Source organism: Pyxicephalus adspersus, chromosome 3 (assembly GCF_032062135.1).
Source record: "Pyxicephalus adspersus chromosome 3, UCB_Pads_2.0, whole genome shotgun sequence".
Taxonomy (NCBI): Eukaryota; Metazoa; Chordata; class Amphibia; order Anura; family Pyxicephalidae; genus Pyxicephalus; species Pyxicephalus adspersus.
In genome coordinates, this window is record NC_092860.1 from 124,083,141 (window position 1) to 124,104,397 (window position 21,257).

At 38.2% G+C, this 21,257-nt stretch overlaps 3 protein-coding genes across 3 annotated transcripts in view; 1 reads left to right on the plus strand and 2 right to left on the minus strand.

Moving 5' to 3' along the window:
* FRYL (FRY like transcription coactivator) overlaps positions 1-3,765 on the plus strand; it is a 134,666-nt gene extending 130,901 nt beyond the window's left edge. The window contains exons 59-61 of the mRNA XM_072406862.1: positions 223-333; positions 674-870; positions 1,660-3,765. Of these exons, the coding sequence (XP_072262963.1) occupies positions 223-333; positions 674-870; positions 1,660-1,918 (567 nt within the window). The 3' untranslated portion in view covers positions 1,919-3,765. The remainder of the gene's footprint in view (positions 1-222; positions 334-673; positions 871-1,659) is intronic.
* A 3,171-nt stretch (positions 3,766-6,936) lies between these two features.
* ZAR1 (zygote arrest 1) lies at positions 6,937-9,231 on the minus strand. The gene is made up of 4 exons (XM_072407134.1): positions 8,602-9,231; positions 7,545-7,637; positions 7,376-7,450; positions 6,937-7,160 (listed from the first exon to the last, which is right to left on the minus strand). The coding sequence occupies exons 1-4, from the start codon at positions 9,229-9,231 to the stop codon at positions 7,017-7,019; spliced, it is 942 nt and encodes a 313-aa protein (XP_072263235.1). The 3' UTR covers positions 6,937-7,016.
* Positions 9,232-13,286: 4,055 nt separating this feature from the next.
* The window catches only part of SLC10A4 (solute carrier family 10 member 4), an 18,982-nt gene continuing 11,011 nt past the window's right edge, over positions 13,287-21,257 (minus strand). The window contains exon 3 of the mRNA XM_072406252.1: positions 13,287-16,007. Within this exon, the coding sequence (XP_072262353.1) occupies positions 15,492-16,007 (516 nt within the window). The 3' untranslated portion in view covers positions 13,287-15,491. The remainder of the gene's footprint in view (positions 16,008-21,257) is intronic.

The following is a 21,257-nucleotide window of genomic DNA, read 5'->3' on the forward strand; positions in this document are numbered from 1 at the left end:
GGCTGCTGTTTTTTTAAGTAGCACGTCTGATTCCCTCAGCAAACCTGTTTCCATGTGTTTTTCCCTTTTTATTTTTTATTTTATTTAACACAATTTTGATCCTTTGTAGTCAGTAGATGCCTGCCCGTTCTTTCTTGCATTAACCAGTAACATCAATTGATTATAAACCCTGTTGTGTAGCACTACTACAGTCACTTCTTACAATTCTTCCATTTTATCCAGGAGCTTGAGCTGTGCCGAAGGCTTTACAAACTGCACTTCCAGCTGCTGCTGCTCTTCCAGGCCTACTGTAAGCTCATCAATCAAGTGGACTCTATTAAGAAAAAGACCGAGGTATATTTCATTACGATGTATGCATTGGGTTGAATAGATAGGTAGATGGTATCAAAACAAAGCTTTAGTCACTACAAAAAAGTTTTAAACATTAGTTACCCCTGCTGTCATCATACTTGCTTGTAACTAGTTGTCATTTGCATGGAGGCAGAAAGGATTAATGGCACCTACTTGACCCACCATCATCATGGTGGCTGGAGCCAACAGTAGACCATACCTATAAAATGTGTTTAAAACTTTGAGCCAGGGGCAGAGGGTTGTAACCTATAACAGGAAGTTCCTAAAAAAGACATGTTAGGAAAGTTTCATTAGTCTGAAATAACGTTATTATATTGCATAGGTCATAAACATGTCGGAGGAGCTGTGCCAGCTGGAGGCATGTCTGAAGGAAGCAGAAGCCTCCTCTGACATTGGCATTGAGGACTGTGACTTCTCTGACTTTTACCAAGCAAGCACGGAGGCTGCTGTCCACTCTCTGATTGAGGCCCTGAAGGGAAAGGAATTTGTGTCAGCCATAGCACAAGTAAAAGCGTTCAGGTATGGTATAAATCAGTTTCATTTCTATTATATGAGAATAAATATGAGTGGCTTCTTAGAAAGGAGTTCTTATACACCATTGCGATGATTGCATTATTCTGCTCTTTTTATGTCACCAGTGAGGTTGCTGGAATTCCTAATTCCTTTCACCATAACCAACCCGAACATGCTTTTAGCCAGCACAAAATTATTTTAATAGAAATCCTAGCTGCAATAGATTATTGTGTGTATTTATAAGAAAACCTCTATAAATTCATGATATTTCAATGGATTTTCTTTTGGTGATCTATGTAGAGGTTTCCATAAATAAGGTGAGTTTGAAGCCCTAATTTAGGCAGTTCATTGACATCTTTCATGTTTTAGTTACTATTTCATTATGTCCTTATTTATTCGTCAAGCTTGCACTTATGTTGAGGCCACAATATACACTTCAGAAACGTTTCTTTTATTAAGTGGTACTCCAGCCAAAATGTTTGGTTTTATGGGATATAGAACATCCTCTCGGTGACAGAAGTCACTGAAGGAGGAAGCAAATATGTCCCCAAAAATTGCCCAAACACAGACTAACAGATTTCTCAGCTTTTCACTATTCTTTTATTGACAGAAAAAACATTTTTGGCTGGAATTACATTGATAAGTGGCAAATCTTTCTTTCCATTTACACAATACTTAGATGATGCTCATGGTAAAGAGATAAAAATGTTGCAAAGCACTGTGTGCATGGTGTATTCAGTCTTTGGTATTTCCTGTATCATGCTTATATTTCCTTTCTTTCTTATTGCTCTCTAGGACAATCTGGCCCAGGGACATCTTTGGCAGCTCAGAAGACGATCCGATCCAAGCTCTGCTGCATATATATTTCCGTCATCAAACTCTGGGCCAGACTGGCAGCTTTGCCATTGTTGGCTCCAAACAGGACATGTCCAAAGCCAGTTCTAAACTCATGGAGTTAAATGTTGAAATCCGAATGTCACTACGTATGGTGCAGTCATACCAACTCCTATCTAAAGCCAAGCCTGTCACCAGTATGGTGAGCACTGACATTTGAGCACCTGCTACCAAGAAAGCCTCGAAATGAAAGCACTGGACGTTTAAAGATAATATGAAGCACCTTTAATAATTACTGTATATCTTTGAGTTGCATTCTTTTCATGACTGTTCTGAACTCCAGCAAGTGGGACTTTCAGGACCGTAATCCCCCCATTCCCCAAGACTAGCAGATGGATGCTCTGGTTCTGTAAAATTGATGTGATAGTAGAATCTATTTTCTCCCGTTCTGTTACATATAGTATGTACCATCCACAAGCAAAAGGGCTAACATGATGTATATAAATAAGCAGCGGCAATATGGAGACTGAATCCATGAGGAAAGGCAGTGTGTACTCCTGGTCCAGATGACTTGAGTCTGAAGCCTGATATTTGTACAGTATCAAGACTGTCCCCTGTGACATTGGCAGATGACGTATAAAGACTATGGAAACCATTGAGCTCATTATTTATGTTTAAAATGTTTGTTTTCTCTTTTCCTCTTTTGTTGCCCTGCCTAAGCAGATGTGTTACAGACGGGATCTTTTGGTTGTGTTTCTTGGTATGAATGTGTGTATATAGTCTCCACGCATGCCTCAAAGAGTTCTGCAACATTATTTTTGGATAAATTTTTATTTTATTAGATCTAACAACCCATAGCTTGTAAATGGTAATACATTTAATTATTTTAAACCGGGCTTTCCTCGGTATTTCTAAAGAAAAGAAAAAAAAACAAGAAAAAAATACTTAATTTTATTAGATGCTGCTCAGTTCTCTGACCAGTGCTTATGGTATAAATACTGATAACTAACCAAAAAGTAGCTGCCTGCAGAGACTTTAAAAATGTATATTTAGATATATGCTGCCCGCCAGCAGCTCTCACTAGATAACTTATTTTATTCTGTATATATTCTAGGATCTGGGGGTAAAACCAGTATTTTTCTTGTAAATGTGTGCATTGCACTGTTCTAGGATGACCAATGTACATAGCCTCTGTTAACCCTTTTATCAGTGGCATTGAAAGGACACCTCCATTGGTGGACATGGTAAAGTAGAATTTGTATTCTATGGTATAGAACAAGAATAGTCAAACGATAAAATATTGACAATTCCTTGCTTTTTTTTCATAACTTATTCAACGTTGAGGGAATTGTTGAAGAATAAAATGAGAAAAGTTACCAAATATTATACAGCATTGGCAATACCAGTTCACTGTAAGGAAGAGAAAAAAACTGCAGCACAAAAAATAAACCATTTCTGTATACACCACAAGCATTATTATTTTTGTAAATTATATGAATGTAGTTGCAGGGTACTTGTGATGAAAAGGAATATTGTGTATTTTATACATTTTATCCACTGTGATTATATAAGAAAAGAATATATTTCTTTGCACAAGGCTATGTAGCCTTTCATATAAAGGATATATTTAGTGTTGCCTTTTGCTGAGGGGCCAGTGGACGCCCTCAAAGTGTGAATTTTGCTGTTAAATACGTGCTAACTGTAACACTCTGAACTGGTAGACTGCAGCAGAGAAGTCACCATGGCTTGAAGAGGTTTAAAGTTAGACACAGAGCACTGTCAATGATGGCAAGACATGATCCTGTAAGCAAAAACCTTATTGTCCCCCTTACACAGGAACCCAGAGGGACAAATGTCTTCTTTAAGTATACATCACATTATATAGTCACTGTCTTTTCCTCTCCTGAAGGATAGTGCACAGGGCATGTGGTATTTTAAAGGCATTCTTATTATACATATTGCTTACCGGGGAGAGCTAGTTTTATTTAGCAGTGCAATACATTTTTACTTGCATCATCTTACCAGCTTTTAATTTTTTGTTAACAATAAAAACCATTACATATGTTACATTGTTTTTCTTTTCTGACAACTGCATTCATCTGCCACTTTTTTTCTTTTTTGAGGTCCATGGTTTTCTGCCCACACGTCAAGCAAGGGTGGTATTGTATCCCGGTGGTTTCTCTAAATAAAAAAATGCCAAGTTTGCATTATTCTAGATTTAATAAGTAAAGTTGTGTGCACAGAAATAAAAGGTTAAAGATATCCTGCAGGTTAACACAAATGTGTAAAATGTAAATGTCATTTATTTGCCTGTTCTTTGTTTTATTAGGATATTTTGTGGGAACAGTTAGGACCATTTCACACTATGACATTGCGTTCAAGCAGGCTGTTCATTTTAACCTAAAATACAAAATCAGGTGCAGGTACCATTGCTGACCGCACACATCAGTGGGTTAACGCATTGACCGCATCATGTGTCCGTTACCCAGTGTGATGGCACCACAACACAATACTTTGAGCATAAATCTGCTAAACAAAACCCCTTGGTATAATCGTTCTGCTTGTGGCCACATCTGGTTACATTGTGCAGCTCCATTACTTCTATACAGCTGTAATCAGAGACTGACACCAGTTTGATGAAGTGTTAGTAGCTGTGTTATATGTTTCTCTCAAAGTTTAGCCAGATTCAACTAGAATGGAGAAGAATAGAACTTCTGCCAACCAGGAGATTTCCCCTTTTACACACCATGACAGCAATAATGCTTGTAACAGGAACACTGATAGCAATGAAAAGATGGCAGTGTTCAAGCTAAAACATTTCAGTTTGTCTGATTATTCCTTATTACCTGTCTACAGGGCCAGATTAGTACTATGCAAGATACCTTGTGCTGCACCCTGAAAGAAAGCTCTGTTCAGACTGATAGTGAGGTAGCGGTGCTTTTACCACTTCCGTCCGATGGGTTGAAGTAGGGGAGGGGTGCTGGCCATGCAGTACCTAGGCACCCACATGCTGTCAAATGTGCAGATGCACATGTGGTTGATTGATAGAGCTGGGAGCCATGCAGGATTGAACCCACCTTAACTGTATATTAGTAAAGAATTGTCCAAATAGCAAGACACGGCAGTATAGTTTAGGGTGTAAATGATAGAGCTTACTGCCAATTATTATTATTACTTGAGAGAATCAGCTCACTTACCGGTGCAGGAAATCCTAACTCTCTCAGTAGACAGAATAGGAGGGACCCTGCTTAGCCATTGGCTGATACTGTCATCCAATCAGATCACTCCTAACATACAGAGATGAAGCAATCTATAACAGCCAAAACCGTGCAGTTGGAAGGTCTAGGTGCTCTCGCTAATGTCTAATCCAGGACCCGAGTGGACTATTTAAAAATCCTGCCCTGCCTGTCTAGTTAAATTGTACCAGAGCAGAGAAAGGCCCTAAAATGTTTGATTCTAATCCCCCCCATCCCTATCCAAATTTAAGCAAAGTTTTTGCTGGACATACATTATAAACCCAAAACTAAACCTAAGCAAATTCTAACTTCTGACCACATTCTGTTTATGGGCTTACAAAAAAGCTAGAGAGATCATAACTAAACAATAGGTTTTTAAGGGTATACTATAATTTATATTCAGTGCTATTGGCCTTTAAATCATTCCATTGAGCTTTTCTCATATGATGTAGCCTGACTCAAGCATAGGATAAGCAACCGTTAGCTTTGAAAGTAGTCCAGCCATAGCTCCTAGCCAAATTGATCCTCGTGTCATTAAAGGATTGCTATTGACAATATTGTGATTGTAAGCTTTCCGTGTGTCCCTGCCCATGCTGGAATTCAGTCTCAGCCCAGCTATCACAAACCCAATATACTGATTGGTTGATGTTTTTTATCCTCTGCATTCAATGGCTTCTCAATCCCCAGCCCAGAACACATCTGCAGTTAAAGCAATCTGTATTCTTGTTTCAGGTGTGACACCAAAGGGACAGCTTAATATCCAAGCAACTAGCATTAGGTTCCACAGTATTTTTTCAGAGTTCAGCAGATAATTGTGCTTATATTAGGGATAATTACTTTGCATACAGTCATCCTATAATTTGTAATCCTTCAAATTGATAATGCCCAGCTCTAGCCATGTGTTTTGTTTTGTTTTTTTTGGTGGAAAAATCTAGTATTTTTTGTCCACATGATACCCATTACCAAAACAGAAATGGTTAGATTCTCACTGGTGGACTAAAGCAAGTTAATACAGCTGCCACTCAATATTTTATTAGCAAAGCCTGACAAGTTTATGTATTGATGACAATATCCAAGTTCAGGCAGCCAACAGATAATTACTGAAGAGACATCACTGTTAACAAATGCATAATTAGTCATAAGGAAAAGTTTCTATTCTGTGTATATGGCGAGACTAAAAAGCAACCAAAATGAATTGAGGAGGCAAGCCAGAACTTTGTAATATACTATTAGATATTTGAGAAAGTTTTGTATTTTAGCGGGTTGGGGTTGTAGCACTCCACAAATCACATGTAATATTAAGAACCCCACAACAGTTCTGTCCCACACTCTAGATCCAGTTTTTTGTTTGGATATAGTTTGTCACATTTGCTTTTTCACCCAAACACACTTGGAGTTCGCCTTATAGACCAGCCTTTCTGAAACTTAACCTTGAGTAAATCCTGAAATAACTTTCTCAGGGACCCCCTGCCAATATTAATGATATGGCCAATTTATGGTTCATTAGCCTGGTGGTTATTCAGATGAATGGCTCATATTGCTGGCCAGTGGGAGGAATGGTATCTTTACAGATCCCTAAAAAAGCTCATTGTGTTCTTGGTAATCCCTAATACAGTTAATTGACAATAGCAACCTAAAAAAAAATTGGTGTCATGCCAGTGGCTCTGCTAAGTGGTGTTGGTCCAGATACTATGCAATCACCAATAAAATGAAGGCTAAATGGTCTTATAGTCATAAGAACAAGAGTTTCCATTGAAAGATTTCACTCTCCACTTGTTCCAATGAGCAATGTAAAAGTATGGATTGTATTAAGGGATAATGGAGAGAGAATCTCCCAAGCAGAAACAGCTCAAGAAGTTTGACCTTCCCAACACTTTTTCAAGAAGCACATATAAGGCACACAAATTCACCTAAAATACTTATCATAACCTGGAGATTTTATTCATACTGACGGAAGTGCTGTGACAGTTTTCTTTATTATAATAGTCTGTATTATAATATTTTGTGTATTAAGCTAATCCAAAACAAAATACACCCTTAAAGCCAAAGAAAGGTCAATATGAGTGTACATAACCAGAGTGATTAAATTATATACTTGAAACTGAAGGTGCTATCACAGGAGAGCCTCTTGCCCTTGCATCTTCCACACAAGTCTTGGCGATGGGGCCTCTTCGGGTCAACATGACGCTGCTTTACAGGACAAACGCATCTGGTTTGTTTGCAGCTCTGCAAATGACAATATTGGCAATTATTAAAGTTCACAATATTCTTTCCTCACCAATATTACCCTGAGACAGTCCATTCAGAGTTTGTTTTATAAAGGCCATTCTGCAGCTTGAACACAATTTAAAACATGATTTCAGGCAGGCTTTAAATACAATCCTTTCGCTACCTCCCAAAATTCAAAAACCAAAAAAATGCAATGGGCTGATGACACTCACTTGACACATAATGTCTTCCACTCGATATGGATTAAAGGACTTCTGACAGGTCCTGCAGAATTGTTTGAAGTATACCTGTCAAAAAAAAAAAAAAAAAAAAAAAAAAAAAGATTCAGTGAGTCATTGGCCCTTGCCAAATCTAATGGGGGCAAAAAACTAATACACCTACCTTATTGGTGCCCTGAACACACCAAACATAGGCACTTTCCCAGCGAATATTGCAGTCTTTACAGTGGTAGTAGCCGTACTTCTGCTCCAGGAACTAGAGGTAAATAAGGTAAAACAAATTCAAAAAACATTTTGTGTGTAGAATGGGCAACATTTTGCAGCACTGTTGAATGCCATTACATGTTGAGACTGTTTAGTGCAAAATTTAAGCTAGTGGTTGACTGCAGTGTTTGCTGCAGGCTGTGTTGTGCTCCATTCAATTGAATAGGAGCAGTTAACTTCTGTTTAGGAATCATGCAGTAATTTCCAGCCAAACTGTTGCTTTTCCCCCCCTCTAGGGAAGAGCAGCAATGCAAACACAAGGGCAACATGTGTAAAAGCATTAACCTGCGGTATGGTCATGGGTACATAGCAGCTGCCTTCCATGTGTCTGGGAGCAGCTAGTGGTACAACCATGTAAATCATTTTGTATAATGACCTATTACCCACCACCCTAAGGATTCTTACTCAACTACTTGAAGATTGGTGAACAATTCTGGGAAATGAGCCAATTTTGAGGCAATTAAATACTTTCCATTTAATAAGTGTTTCATCTATTAGGAGATTTATACATAGGGATGAAACAGCTTTCTTATAGCAATGAGTGATCTGAAAACTGGTAAAAGGCAACCTCTCAACAGTTAACACCATGCGATACATTACCATCTTCAAAAACAGGAGTAGGTATGTATTTTTAATCATGTTATAAGAAAAATGTACAGTTACCTGGTATCTCTAAAAACACATCTACCCACCACTTTTTTGGTGCAGATATTAAATTATACAGATTTTTCAGTTAGTTTACCAATTTAGTTATTAGATTTGTCATCACACCAAGCATGGATCACTGACCAGAATTATATAAGCTAGCGGCCATAAGGGCCCAGCTGAAAACTATAGAGTAGGACAAGCTAAGAAACACAAGCTAAGGATCTTTCTCCCTTATTTATTGCACATACAACAGAACATATTGAAAGCATTAAAACTTTATTTTTTTAATACTAAGGCAGATTACTTACCTGGAATCTCAGTCTGGTCTGCCCAGGAGATTGAGGAGTCAGTTGGCCCTCTGTTTTGTCCTCCTTAGACTCTTCCTTAGTCCCAACATCTTCATTGCTGACCTCTTTATTTTCATTCTCAGTGGCTTCTTTATTGGTTACCCCATCTTCAGCCTTTTCAGCATCTTTTTCTGCCTCCTGAAAAGTGGCAAGTCTTCCAGCAGCTACAGGTGAATACACAGCAATTGTTCTGGGGAAGCGCACAGTCTTGGTGGGAGATGCAGGGCTTCCTTGAACTTCAGGGCTCTGCTGAGGCTTTCTCACAATTCCAGCCCTCCTCCGAAGTAGAGTCCGTGGACCCAATGAGCACTGGACCGATGCGTCCTGCCTGGGGTTCACCTGAATTCCTACATCTCTGGTATTTGCCTTCCTCAGCCTTGGGGTAAGGTTGGGATTTACCTGAGACAAAATAGCCTTTAATTGTGCCCTTTGATAGTTGTCAAAATACTCCCCAGAGTCACCATAGTTGGTCATGTAGTTCTTTTGTCTCCAGCTCATGCCTTTATTTTTAGGATTGACATACCTGTAGGAATAAGGATTATACCCAGAGTACATGTAGTTATCCATAGTCTCCTCTGTGAAGTTAGCCATAATGTTTGGCCAGCAGCACTTCCCATGTGCTTGCTTAAATAGAGTCTTTCCTCATTACCAAAAACCTGTGGAGGGGATGTGTTTATCTTGCCGGGTTACACCCTTGTACCTACCTACAGACATATCTCAGTATTTATTAGTGATCAGTGATATGGTTCAGTTAAAAAAAAATAAAGGAAAGGTACAATCTTTGTATACAGATAAATTATTCCATTAAGTCTTTGACTATTTATTAACTTTTTAATTTTATTAGCATCTGTATGTTTCAGTAATTATGCAATTATTAATGATTACACTGACAAGTGCAAGACCATCTCTATTATATTCCAAAAAGATGCATTAGGAGGCACCATAACTTAAAAAAAAGCAGCCATGCCATCTTACCCTACTTTGCATCGTGTTTTTGTGAGTTCAAAGAGTAAAAAATGGCTGATTGCTGAGCTGGATGGGGAATATATTAACATTATCAACTTTAAAGTGCATAGCAATTATTTGTTTTTTGCTTTTCTGTCTGCACACTTTTGTGGACCTGTCATAGTCTTGCATTAGACCCTAATAATACCTTGTCTATTTTAGAATTTAGCCTTTCCTAGTTATTATTTTATTATGTTCCTTTTATGGGTTTTTTTTTTAACTGGAAGAAATGGTGAGTTGTCCTAGGAGTTGGTGAAATGTTGCATTTTTGGAACAGACGCTTGAGTCGAGTCATCATAATTTTTAAAAAAAAAATAAAGAAAAATCTAAGGTCAGTGTTAGATGAGGAATTTTGAGACCTTTCCCTTTTCTTTCTAAACTGCACCTTTTATGATAGAATGCATTATGAAAGCATTTTCAATTGGCTCCTATACTAAGATTTATCAGTAAAATGTGGAATTTTTAGATTAGATCCACAAGGCAATTATCCCAGTTTGTAATGGTGATAATCAGTTGATCACAAGACAGATGGAACCTATGACTTCTAGTGAAATCTACACTGGTAGCAGTGATTAGCTTTGTGTGCAGCTGATTGCTAGTACATGCTACTTGTGTAGCCATTCATTCCATCTGTTTAGTGATCAATAAATACATTTCAGGATCTAATAGTGAATCTGAAAGACACCCTCCCTGCTTGTGTGGCAGGTGGCCGTAGCCGTGCTCCCATGGTTTATAGCTTGTATAGGAGCAAATCCCCCAATTGTCCCTCATATAGATGGACTGTCCCTTCTTCCCCATCAATTGAATGCATCTAAACACCTCCATACTAATGTATCCATTGAAAAGGTGTTTTTGCACTAAGCCTTTCATCCAGCCTCCATTTTGTTCAGTATAAAAAACTAATATAAATTGAAAAAACAGTTGTTGGTTTACCCAATCATTTTTGATTGTATGGTATACAAATTGTCCTTCTTCCCCGTCTCCAACAAGTAGGTGGTATGTATGAACAATGTGTACAGCAAACTTTAACAAATCATTTGGAAAGTAAGTGTGAAGTGGCTTTGTTTAAGCCTGAAAACAAACTTCACTTCCTGATTTGGAAGGTAAAATTTAGATCCTAATGGGAGTCATCCATCCATACATAATGGCAGGCATTCATGAGCTTCAGCATTGCTTTTAGTTTGTCGAGTATTTACTGAAGCCTGCTAGCAGCTTTTTTAGTAACAGTCATGACTGCTGTTAGCTATTTAATGCAGTAAACTCACATATAATGTTCAAGCCATCCTCCTGTAAAAATATCCCAATGTTACTAGTACAAAATATGTATGTCCTGAGAAACGTATACTTCCCTTACTCCCATCTTTTGTATATGACGCTTAGGCAAAGTTTATATCAAAATCCCGGTGAATACAGAGCAGCCCAAATCTCTTCCAATGGACTAGAATGTAGTCATACAAGATCCCACTAGAAGAAGTCTTAGGTTCCATCTGTCTTGTGATCGATGATGTGGAAGATGCTGGTAGGTATATTTTGTACTACCAACTATCTACAGGTTAATATTACAGAGGGAGGGGACCCAAATATTGTACGCTTTCATTGCATTGAACTAAAAGGTCAACATTAATATTTTATGTTATTATTATTAAATATAAACTGTGGAAATACTTTGTACTGCTTTACACATGGCTCTTTCGCATACTAAGGTGCATAAACTATGGGTCACCTTGGGCTATAATCTTTTACTGGAAGTATTTGAATTAATCCCTCAGTATTATGCTGCCCCCTGAAGATTTATGCCAATGAGTAAAGTATATGTATATTTCAAATTGCTGTTTAGTGTTCTAATTGACAGGTACTGAAAAAATTGGCTGTTCCCGATTACTGATTTCTGTGTGGAGAGGCTAGATAGCATTTTTTAAAATATGTGTCTGTTTGGTATTAGGAATCATTGTACACCCAGTTTTATGAGGCTCTCCTTCAGTACTAGTGGTTGCCATTCCTTGATCCCCAAAATAATGGTAATTACAGGTTTTTCTGTGATGCCTTTCTGCTGAATGAGGCTTTAGCTATGACAGATAGCAACCGGTCCTTTTAATGCATTGTTGCAATTTCGCTAGCTTGTGAGTTGGAGGAGACCTGTGGCAATTCATACAGTTACATTTTATGCCCACCAATATACAGTCCTGCATTCACTAGGGTACAACCCGGGCGGAAGCAGGTGTTCCTGGACAGCTCCTGGTGGCTGCCACTATACCAGATGGTCCGCCGCTCCAACCTCTGTACCGGTTCATTGTTTCAACATTTGACAGCTGGTGGTACTGAACTACTCACTACTGCTCCCATCTATTCCCATTGGGGAGCTACAAGTAATACCCTACATGTAGCATCTCAATTGTGATTATGGGAATGAGAAAACAGTAACATGGTCACAACCTCACCACCCATCACAGCTTTATACCAGAGCTGACCAACTCCAATCCTAAAGGGCCAGGATTCTCAAATATTTGTATTTTTTCCCTAATGAGCAGGAGTAATTAAGTAAGATAAGCTATACAAAGAGCTAGAAAATGCTCAGTTTACATGGAACCTTGGCTGGGAATGCTATAGTGTAATAGAATGCACACGTTTTGTGCTAGTGTTGTGGTGCACCATGTGGCCAGAAATAGTACAGGTATGTAAAATGAATGCTCTTCCTAGGAGCTCAACCACACCAACGTCGCCTATTTTATCTAGAAAAAAACAAAAATACAACTATACTTACCTTATCCCTCACTTACACAATAGACAATGCTGTTCTGCTGTATCTAACACTCTGGGTTTTGGGTGTGCCGTGCAGGAGTGAGGTGTAAGGTAAGTAATAGTGGCAGTGCTGGTCAAGCTCCACTGCAAGGCAATGACGCATGAGTGTTAATGGATGCAAATGTGTGAACCGGCTTGTATTATCTCAGTAAGCTGTGCCGTGTGCTGAGTAATTTATGTTATGCTTCATATACTTACTGTTCCATTTAAAAGCCCTGTGAGTACATCATCAGTGTGGAAACATACACTAACATTTGTTATAGACTGGCCACAGGTTTGCATAGAGCTGGTTGTAAGTTGTTACCAGGCACTTTATATATACATAAATGTTTGCATCCAAATCAATCTCGATGTTGCTGGTTTTCATTGTCCAGTGACGGATTTCTGTTTTTTGGCATGTGTTCACACACTTAGGCATTTGGCCACTTTGTGATCAAGCAGAATATTGAGCAGCATGAAAAAGATAGGGTGTCCTTATTTAATAGCTTTGATAATATTTGTTCCTTCTTGTCTGCTTGATACACATATTGACTAGAAAGGGCCAATGGATGTTTTTGATACAAAGCAAAATGATAATAAAATTATTAAATTAGGATGATTATTATAGCAGCATTCTTGGGCATGTTTGGTGGCTTTGGATGAGTAATGTGTAGTAGCAATAACTCTCAGAAAGCAGTAATATGCCACTATGATGCTAAGTGAAAACAATGACACAGAATCTTGTATGTAATAGTTCTTGCCGGCATGGGTAACCATAAACATAATCGCAATAATTTAGTACTGCTTGTGGGTAAAAAGTAATATGTGGTTTGCCGTATTGGAAACAGGATCTTGGAGCACAGTTGAGTCCTATTTTCTATTTATATACAGCAGTCTTACATAACTTCAACATGACATTTATCTCATTCAGCATTGACATTACATATCGACAGGTTTCTGCTAAGTCACCATTATTACTCTGGTTTGTTCATCATTTTCAACATATTGACATACACTGAATACATTACATTTATTTGGTTCTACATTCTGCATACATGCCAACTGCCAGTATTTCAGGTACAGCACCAGCTTTTAAAGGCCATATCCAACCAAGTATAATATTTCATGTTATGGGGGATAGGGGTGTAGTTAAAAATAAATGTCAAGATAGTAAGATCCAGATGCAGTAAATGAGGTGATGAGAGTTCAGTTTATGTTTCCTTTATGAGTGTTTATATGTTCTCTATATCCAGAATTCTTTTGCTGTAAAATTTAGGTGGTGACCTCTGTGAGCTCCAATCTCAAGCAGACCAGATCCTGGGGAAAGAGGGTGGAAGCATGGTGGCACTCAATCTTTGCAGCTGAAGAGCTCGGGATTGGAGTAATTTAATGGATAGCTGTTCTTATAAAACAATTTTTCCAGGATAAGAAATTTTGCAAATTTAACTTAGACATGCGCCCCTGTGCATTGTTTTCATAAATCTATACCATTACCTACCTACTTTATAACATGGGGAAACCCTTGAAATAATTTTTAGGTCTTCAGGGAACCCCTGCTATAATTACTATACCACAGCTTACAGTACATTAGTGTGGTAGTTAGAAGGAATAATGGCCAGTGAGCAGAATGTCACCTTTTATAGATTCCCAAAAAGATCCTTGGAGTCAAATTGACCTGAAAGTCACAAATAGATAATGGCTCAAAGAACCCCAGCAACCTCTGGAAGAACCCTGGTTAAGAAACATTGCTGTAGATCATCCTTTCTGAACATTTTTAACATGGGGGAATCCTTAAAAAACCTTTCAAGTCTCAGGGAACCCTTGCCAATATTTTTGATATGCCTAAATCATGGTACATTAGCCTGGTGGTCAGTGGGATAAATGCCTCTTACGTTGCTAGCCAATGGAAAGAAGGTCACCCTTACAGATAACCAAAAAGATCATTGGTGTCAGTAGCGATTGACCTGAAAGGCTCAAATTGCTCATTGCGCGTGGAACCCTTAGGGTTACACAGAACTCTGCTTGAGAGATATTGCTCTAGATGTACATTCTAAAATGTGCTGCCTTGCTTGGGATGGAAGGGATGAGGCAAGTGTTTTATCCTTCCTTTTACAGCAGTATTTCATCTGTTGTGCCTGAATTATAGCTGGAGTTGCATCTAATAGGTCACGAAAGTTCGCCTACATAGATGCATGTTGTTCTGTATGTTGCTTTGGGGTGAGATAAGGAAACAAATATAATTAATTGGACTGGGCACATGGCAAAGCATGACAATTTTTGTTTAACTTTGCATACATGGGACACCTTAGCACACCAGCACTTGTTACAAGCATTACCATGTGGAGTGGTAGTATGTTTGACGCTGCACAGATGTGAACCTGGCCCAAATGAGTGATGTGCAGCATAGAAATAAAAGTTTGAGACTTTTAGCACTGAAGAATAACAAGTTATGTGAAGCAGATGAATTCCTTGTTGTTCGTCCTGGTCTATAGGCTTTATGACTTCAGACAAGCTAAATGTAAACAGGGCCTGGCAGATGACAGCTCTAAAATGCAGTTCAAGACATGGGGTTATATTAGCAAGGTTGTATTATGTTGTCTTGTTATATTAAAAGAAGTAACATGCTTTAAAAGTTAGATTTTACAGTTATATATATTTTGTAATAACATCTGATTTCTATCCCCCATTTACCTAGTAAATAAAAGGGTTTTTTCTCCTGTTGTCTTTTAATGACCATGGGTGGCATAGGTGTCAGTCACATAGACTAAAATACTAGATTTTGGTTGAGTACAGCCTTTAAAAGATATCTTTGTTTCTGTAGGTATCCCTGTTTATTAACTATACATTAGACCTTCTTTATGTCTTCATAAGTGCTAATATGAATTGCAACAAAAGTCCCCTACAACCATGGCCACAATTTACATTGAGATGTAATGCATTATGTCCATATTTACTGAATATGATATATATTGTGCGTTAATGCAATTCAAGAGACCTGAAGAACAAAATCATCATTCTGGCACTAAGCACTTAATGTAAACACATTTTCACATATGTACAGGATTTTATTATTGCAGTCCCGATGTGGGCTCTTTTGGCACAGAATTTTGCTCTTCATTGTTGACTGTTCCATAAGATATTTCGGCGATATCTTCTTCTTTTAGTTTTTTATATGATACATCTGTATCTTCATCTTCAGCTGGCTCAGATTTATGGAGAACATCCTTCCTATAGAGTTTATAAACCAAGACATAAATGCCCGCCTCTGCAGCCTGGAATAAAGCGTACAGTAATGGGAACATGTACATGCTCCCTATGAGATGAGCAGGGAAGGCCAGCTTTAGAAGGGCCGTACACAGCTGGACATTCTGACAGCCGGTTTCCAGAGACACAGTTCTCCTGCAATTGGGAGAAAGATTGAATAATGTGGCTAAGCCATATCCCATGGCATAACCTATCATAGGCATGATGACAGCCACAATGTACACTGCAGGTGGAATGGTAGCCAATAGTTCCGGACCCAACATGGCTCCAGTCATGATAAACAGGAGAAGCAAAGACACCAGCAGGGACCAGAGAGAAACCTAAAGAAAGGAAATAAAACAAATAGCTGAAGCTGCATTTCATTATTTATAACAATGTCAAGCAAAACATCTCATATATAAGGATGTACTATAGGTCAGAGGTTATTTTTCTGTTTTCAGTCATCCATATCCATCACTGTAGGACTTGCTGATTGATAGGTTTGTACTTATACTAAGCTATAATATAAAAAAAAATCCCATTTTTAGATTAAATTGCCCAGGTGTAGTTTAATGAATAATCTATACCTTGCTAGATGCCGATTTTATTTTGTGAAAAAAACAAAAAACTAAAAGAGAAAAGACTGGTGTTTTTAGTGGCTAAACTTCAAAATATATTTAGTATGAATGCTTACATACCATATAGGCGAGGTAATAAAATATCTACAATGCAAACAATGTATGGTTGGCTATCCTATGCAAAAACGCAAAGGAGAATGCCAGGTAAACTAAACAAAAGCCACCTGACTAACTCTTATTTTAGGAACTGTAATTATCTCAATTCCAACACTTTTCACCCATCGGGCTTCCTCAGGGAACATGTAGAGACTTTTTAAACAACTGTATAATAAAGCAAAGTTCAATGTTTAGGCAATCACATAAAATGTACAAGACTGGAAAATACATAATATTATAATATTAATATAGTTGATGATATATTCATAATTATTTTATTTGTGCATACCAGTCTTCTTAACCCGTTGTCACTCTCAGCTATCTGTGCATGGCTAACAGCGTAGCTACATACAAGACAGAAATGTGTTTACTTTTCTTTGTTCTCCATAGTTAGAATGAAAAATGTTTTGGAAAATTTTAAAATGACTATATGGCCTTCACGGTTTAGTGAAGTGATATGTATTCAGGAACTTGCTACAGATTTCCCCTGGCCAGTCAAGATTTTTCAGGTAGCTAACAGGTAGTAAGAGGTCGCTCATGGATTGGAACGCACATTGGAGGCTTACTATTTTTATACTAGCTACTATTTTCTCTTGCGCTAGGACCTATTTCCATCAGCCAGTGTTTCTTGACCTTTTTAACATGAGGGAACCCTTGCAATAACTTTCTTGTTATCAGGGAACTCCTTCTATAATTACCACAGCTCAATAGGAAGGACCAGAGGTCAATAGGAAGGATGTCGCTTATATTGTTGCTCATTGGGAAGGCTTCCATCTTTACAGATTTCCAAAGCAATAGATGGGGGGCCTGCAACCAGTTGCAACTAGGAACTAAAGGCCAGCTAACATACCTGCTGCAATTTAGTGGATTTTGTCTGTCTTCTAAGAAGAGGATGAAAGTTAGGGCTGAAGTTAGAATCTCAGCATGGGCTTTGTAATTTCTTCTCATGTTTGTTAGAAATTACTCCTAAATCCCTAAAACATACTGCTAGGTTAATATTATTATTTAACCTGTATTTTTATAGTGTTCACATTTTAGCCCTTAGTTGTGTCAGAAACTGTTCATCACTGGGTCTTACAATCAAATGTCCCTACCATAGTGATAGGTAATTAACACAGTCTAAGGTTGATCATAAGGCAAAGCCAATAACCCTAACTGCATATTTTTTTGGCATGTGGGAAGGAAACCGATGCAAATATGGGAAGAACATAAAAATTCCAAGCAGATAGTTACCTAGCCAGGATTTGAACCTGGGACCTAAAACAGGCAATATTTGGCTTCAGACTATGTTAGGTACATTATACTATGACAATGGTAAGGATATTAGATTGTGAGCTCTTTGGATGGACAGTTTAATGATATGGCTAGGTACACTGCCACATAATATGTAGGTGCTATATAACTACAATAAATATAAAAGATAATAACAATTGATTCTACCATTTATTGATTAGGGTACCCTGTACATGAATTCAAAATGGTATTTAAAGGAAAATCGGTGATTTACTGAATAGATTTATGGCTGCATTGTATAATGTCCATGCTAAATCATTACTCATACATGTGTCTGTTTTATGTCTGGAATCTATATATCAGGGGGCTTTTGTGTTCTACATTGATGGGGGAGGTGGGGGCATCTGCTGTGCACAACGAAACAAAAGCACATTCCCCGGGACTGATATAAATGGAGATTGATGTATCCATCAGCCTGTGGAACAAAGAATGACTCTTCAGAGATCATTTTTCAAAACAGAATGATTTGGGAAAGAACTGTTTCTTGCATTCCAAATAACAACATAACGAAAGATTTCTGTATAGGATTGTAATCCAAAATGCTAGGAATCTGCAAATTATTTCAATGCAAGAGTTAGATTTAGAATGTGCTATATAAAAAATCTTTTGTCTAACTTCTGATGGTCATGATTCAAATGGTCAGCTTAATTTACAGTTTAATAAGTTACCAAATAAATCATATTCCTTTACTGTGAGGCAACAAAAATTATAGCTGCCCATACCTTTCATAAGCCTTCTTCATGAAATACTATTTTATGGGATGACAGCGGTCACCCAATATACTCTATAACTGTGGGTGAATTCATTAGGACAAAAGAAACGCTGCAGACCCCCTGATTCCCCCACAGCAGTGTAATATAAGGGACTGAACAAGTATGGCTTGTTTAGAAAGGTTGCCAGGAGAAAGCCTCTTCTCTCCAAAAAGAACATGGCAGCACAGCATGAGTTTTACCTAATTGCATCTGAGCAAATAACAAGACTTCTGGAACAATGTCATTTGAACAGACAAGACCAAAGTGAAGATGTTTGGCCATAATGCGCAGCACCACCTTTGGCAAAAACACATAGGGCTTGCTTTATTAAAGGAAATTGATAAATATTTTTTTTCCTGGACCAGATCAATTTCAGGTTTGCTGAATTACCCAGGTTCACCTATGGTATCTTCTCTAGTCTGAGAGCTTTAATAAAGCAACCATCTCCAACTATCATGCACAGTGGTGGAGGGGTGATTATTTCTGCTTGTTTTGTAAATACAGGACGTAGCCATCTTGAACTTATTGTGGATAATTTATCAAGCAAAATCATAAGTTCTCGCATGTGTGTGTATTTGCGATCCCATATCCGACCCAGCCGACCTATTTAACAACACGTTTATAAGCCGCCAAGAATACGCTGGTGTATTCTCCCAACATTTATGAACTCAAATGATATAGCGCTTCTATGTGCAGATATCCTGCAGCTTGACCCTTGCATTAAAATTAATTATTTGGCAAGCAAATCAGTCCACTATGAACTCCTCTGTATATTAAAGCAGCGGTCGCCAACCAGTGGTCCACGAGAAACTGTTATTGGTCTGCGGCTCTGGCTGATACGACCCCCAGCCGGGTCAGGAGAAGGACGGAGAAGGCCTACTCCCCCCAGTGGATGGGTTCTGGCATCATGAGGTCACTCTGGGGAACGTTTCTTTGAGTGACACACGGCTCCCCGCGCATGCACGGTCTGGATTCCATGCAATAAGTGGTCTGTAGTTCCCGAAAGGTTGGCGACCACTGTATTAAAGTATTCTACAATCAAATGTGAGGCCATCTGTATGACAGCTAAAGCTTAGCTGAAATTGGATCATTCGACAGGACAGTGATCCCAAGGACACCGGCAAATCTACAGCAGAATGGCTGAAAAAGAAAGGAATCAAAGTGTTGCAATGGCCCAGTCAAAGTTTAGATCTGAACCTGATTTATCAGTCATAGGTAAGCCCTTCGCCCCTTCAATCTCTGTAAGAAGGCAGTGTGGTCCCCCAATCTTTCATACCAGAATGGTTTTTGAAAACTCAGTAGTAGAATGCCCTCATGGCACACTATGGCATTCATTTAAAGGATGTAACATAACATGGGTGGCACTAGAAAGCTGAGACCACATCCATTACTCTATCCCCATATCCTGCAACTGGTGATCTGGAGACCTGGTAATTATTAGTGGGTCAGTTCTGCAGAGTTCCCAAATGGATAAAGTTACCTACATCTTAGGATTACCTGTCCTCTCTCAAAATTATCATACAGAATATATATGGAATATGTTTGTCTGAAACTGTTCTGCACCATTGTGCCATATTTCCTGAGCATAGAGGGGTGGAGGCACAATTATAAAATCTCAGCACCGCTTTCTGCCCCATCAGTCTTCATTTATTTACCACTTTTTAGTGTGTACATTTATTTATCTAACATCATTTAAATTACTTTATGTATTTTTCACAAAATCTCAGTTTAATTGGGGACACTTTTTGTTGCAAACACTATAAAAATACCATTAGTATGTGATTACCCAAAAATATAAATTCCTTTAATTTCCTCTGCAACATTTTGCACACATTCATGGTTGTTGCTTGGATAAAACTAGCAGCATATTCTCCTGGTTGTACTGAATACAAGCATGCCAAACACATCCTAGTCCTAAGAACAACTAAATCGGACTCTAGCCCTAAATGTGAAATAAACCCTCTAAAATAGAGAAGACGTAAAACTAAACCTATCCTCTCCTTGTGTTTAAAATGTCAGCGTTCCAGACATTGTGGAAGAGTATTATTTCAGAGAAAGAAAACGGAATCAGACATAAAGACAAAACAATGATTCTCACACTGATTTATTACGGTATATCTTCAGAGATATCTATCACCAGGAGATCTGATTGGCTCCAGCAATATCTGCTGTTATTGTCAAGAGCAGGAAACAAATGGAGCAACATGGATTCTGGAGCAAAGGCATCAGATCTACATTATTCTGCGGCATTGCATGTTGGCTGGGTAAATCTACTGTCAGTGGTCATTAAAGTCACTCAAAAATAAATACATGAAAAGTGCTTCCAGTAGAACACAGTTGATACTTACCTGCCCTACTACCTACTTCACAATCCACTGCTGCAACTTAATTGTATTTTTATTGTATTGGATACCTGATCCCCCACTGAGCATTGTGATTCCATCAGCTAGTCCCTCTGTCACTATTGTGTGTTTTAGTGATATAGTGAGTTTCCAGACTGAACACAATGAGCGTTGGGGGACACAACCATCTAACACAACTGGAAGTGTAGGACGTAGAACATTTTTTAAGCCATTAGCTATTGTAGGCAGCGGGACAGCTAAGACGTAACTGTTCTCCTTTGCCAGGAATTCCTTTTTTAATTTGTCTTTTTTTTTTTTGGAAACAATACTTTTAAAGTCTTTTAAAGAGCATCTGCAGAATAATAATTAACATACTAAAATACATACAAACATATTAATGTTTATTAGGAGACAAATGTTTGTTCTAGCAGATTTCAAAGCTTTAAAGCCTGCTCTATCTATCTATCTAT

Bases quoted from the DNA above. Each gene is read 5' to 3' on its own strand.
- ZAR1 (XM_072407134.1), bottom strand. From the start codon at position 9,231: ATGGCTAACTTCACAGAGGAGACTATGGATAACTACATGTACTCTGGG. The intron at 7,638-8,601 runs GTAAGTAATCTG...ATTTACCTCTAG, and splicing joins AGACCAGACTGAGATTCCAG to TTCCTGGAGCAGAAGTACGG. The intron at 7,451-7,544 runs GTAGGTGTATTA...TTTTTTTGACAG, and splicing joins GTGTTCAGGGCACCAATAAG to GTATACTTCAAACAATTCTG.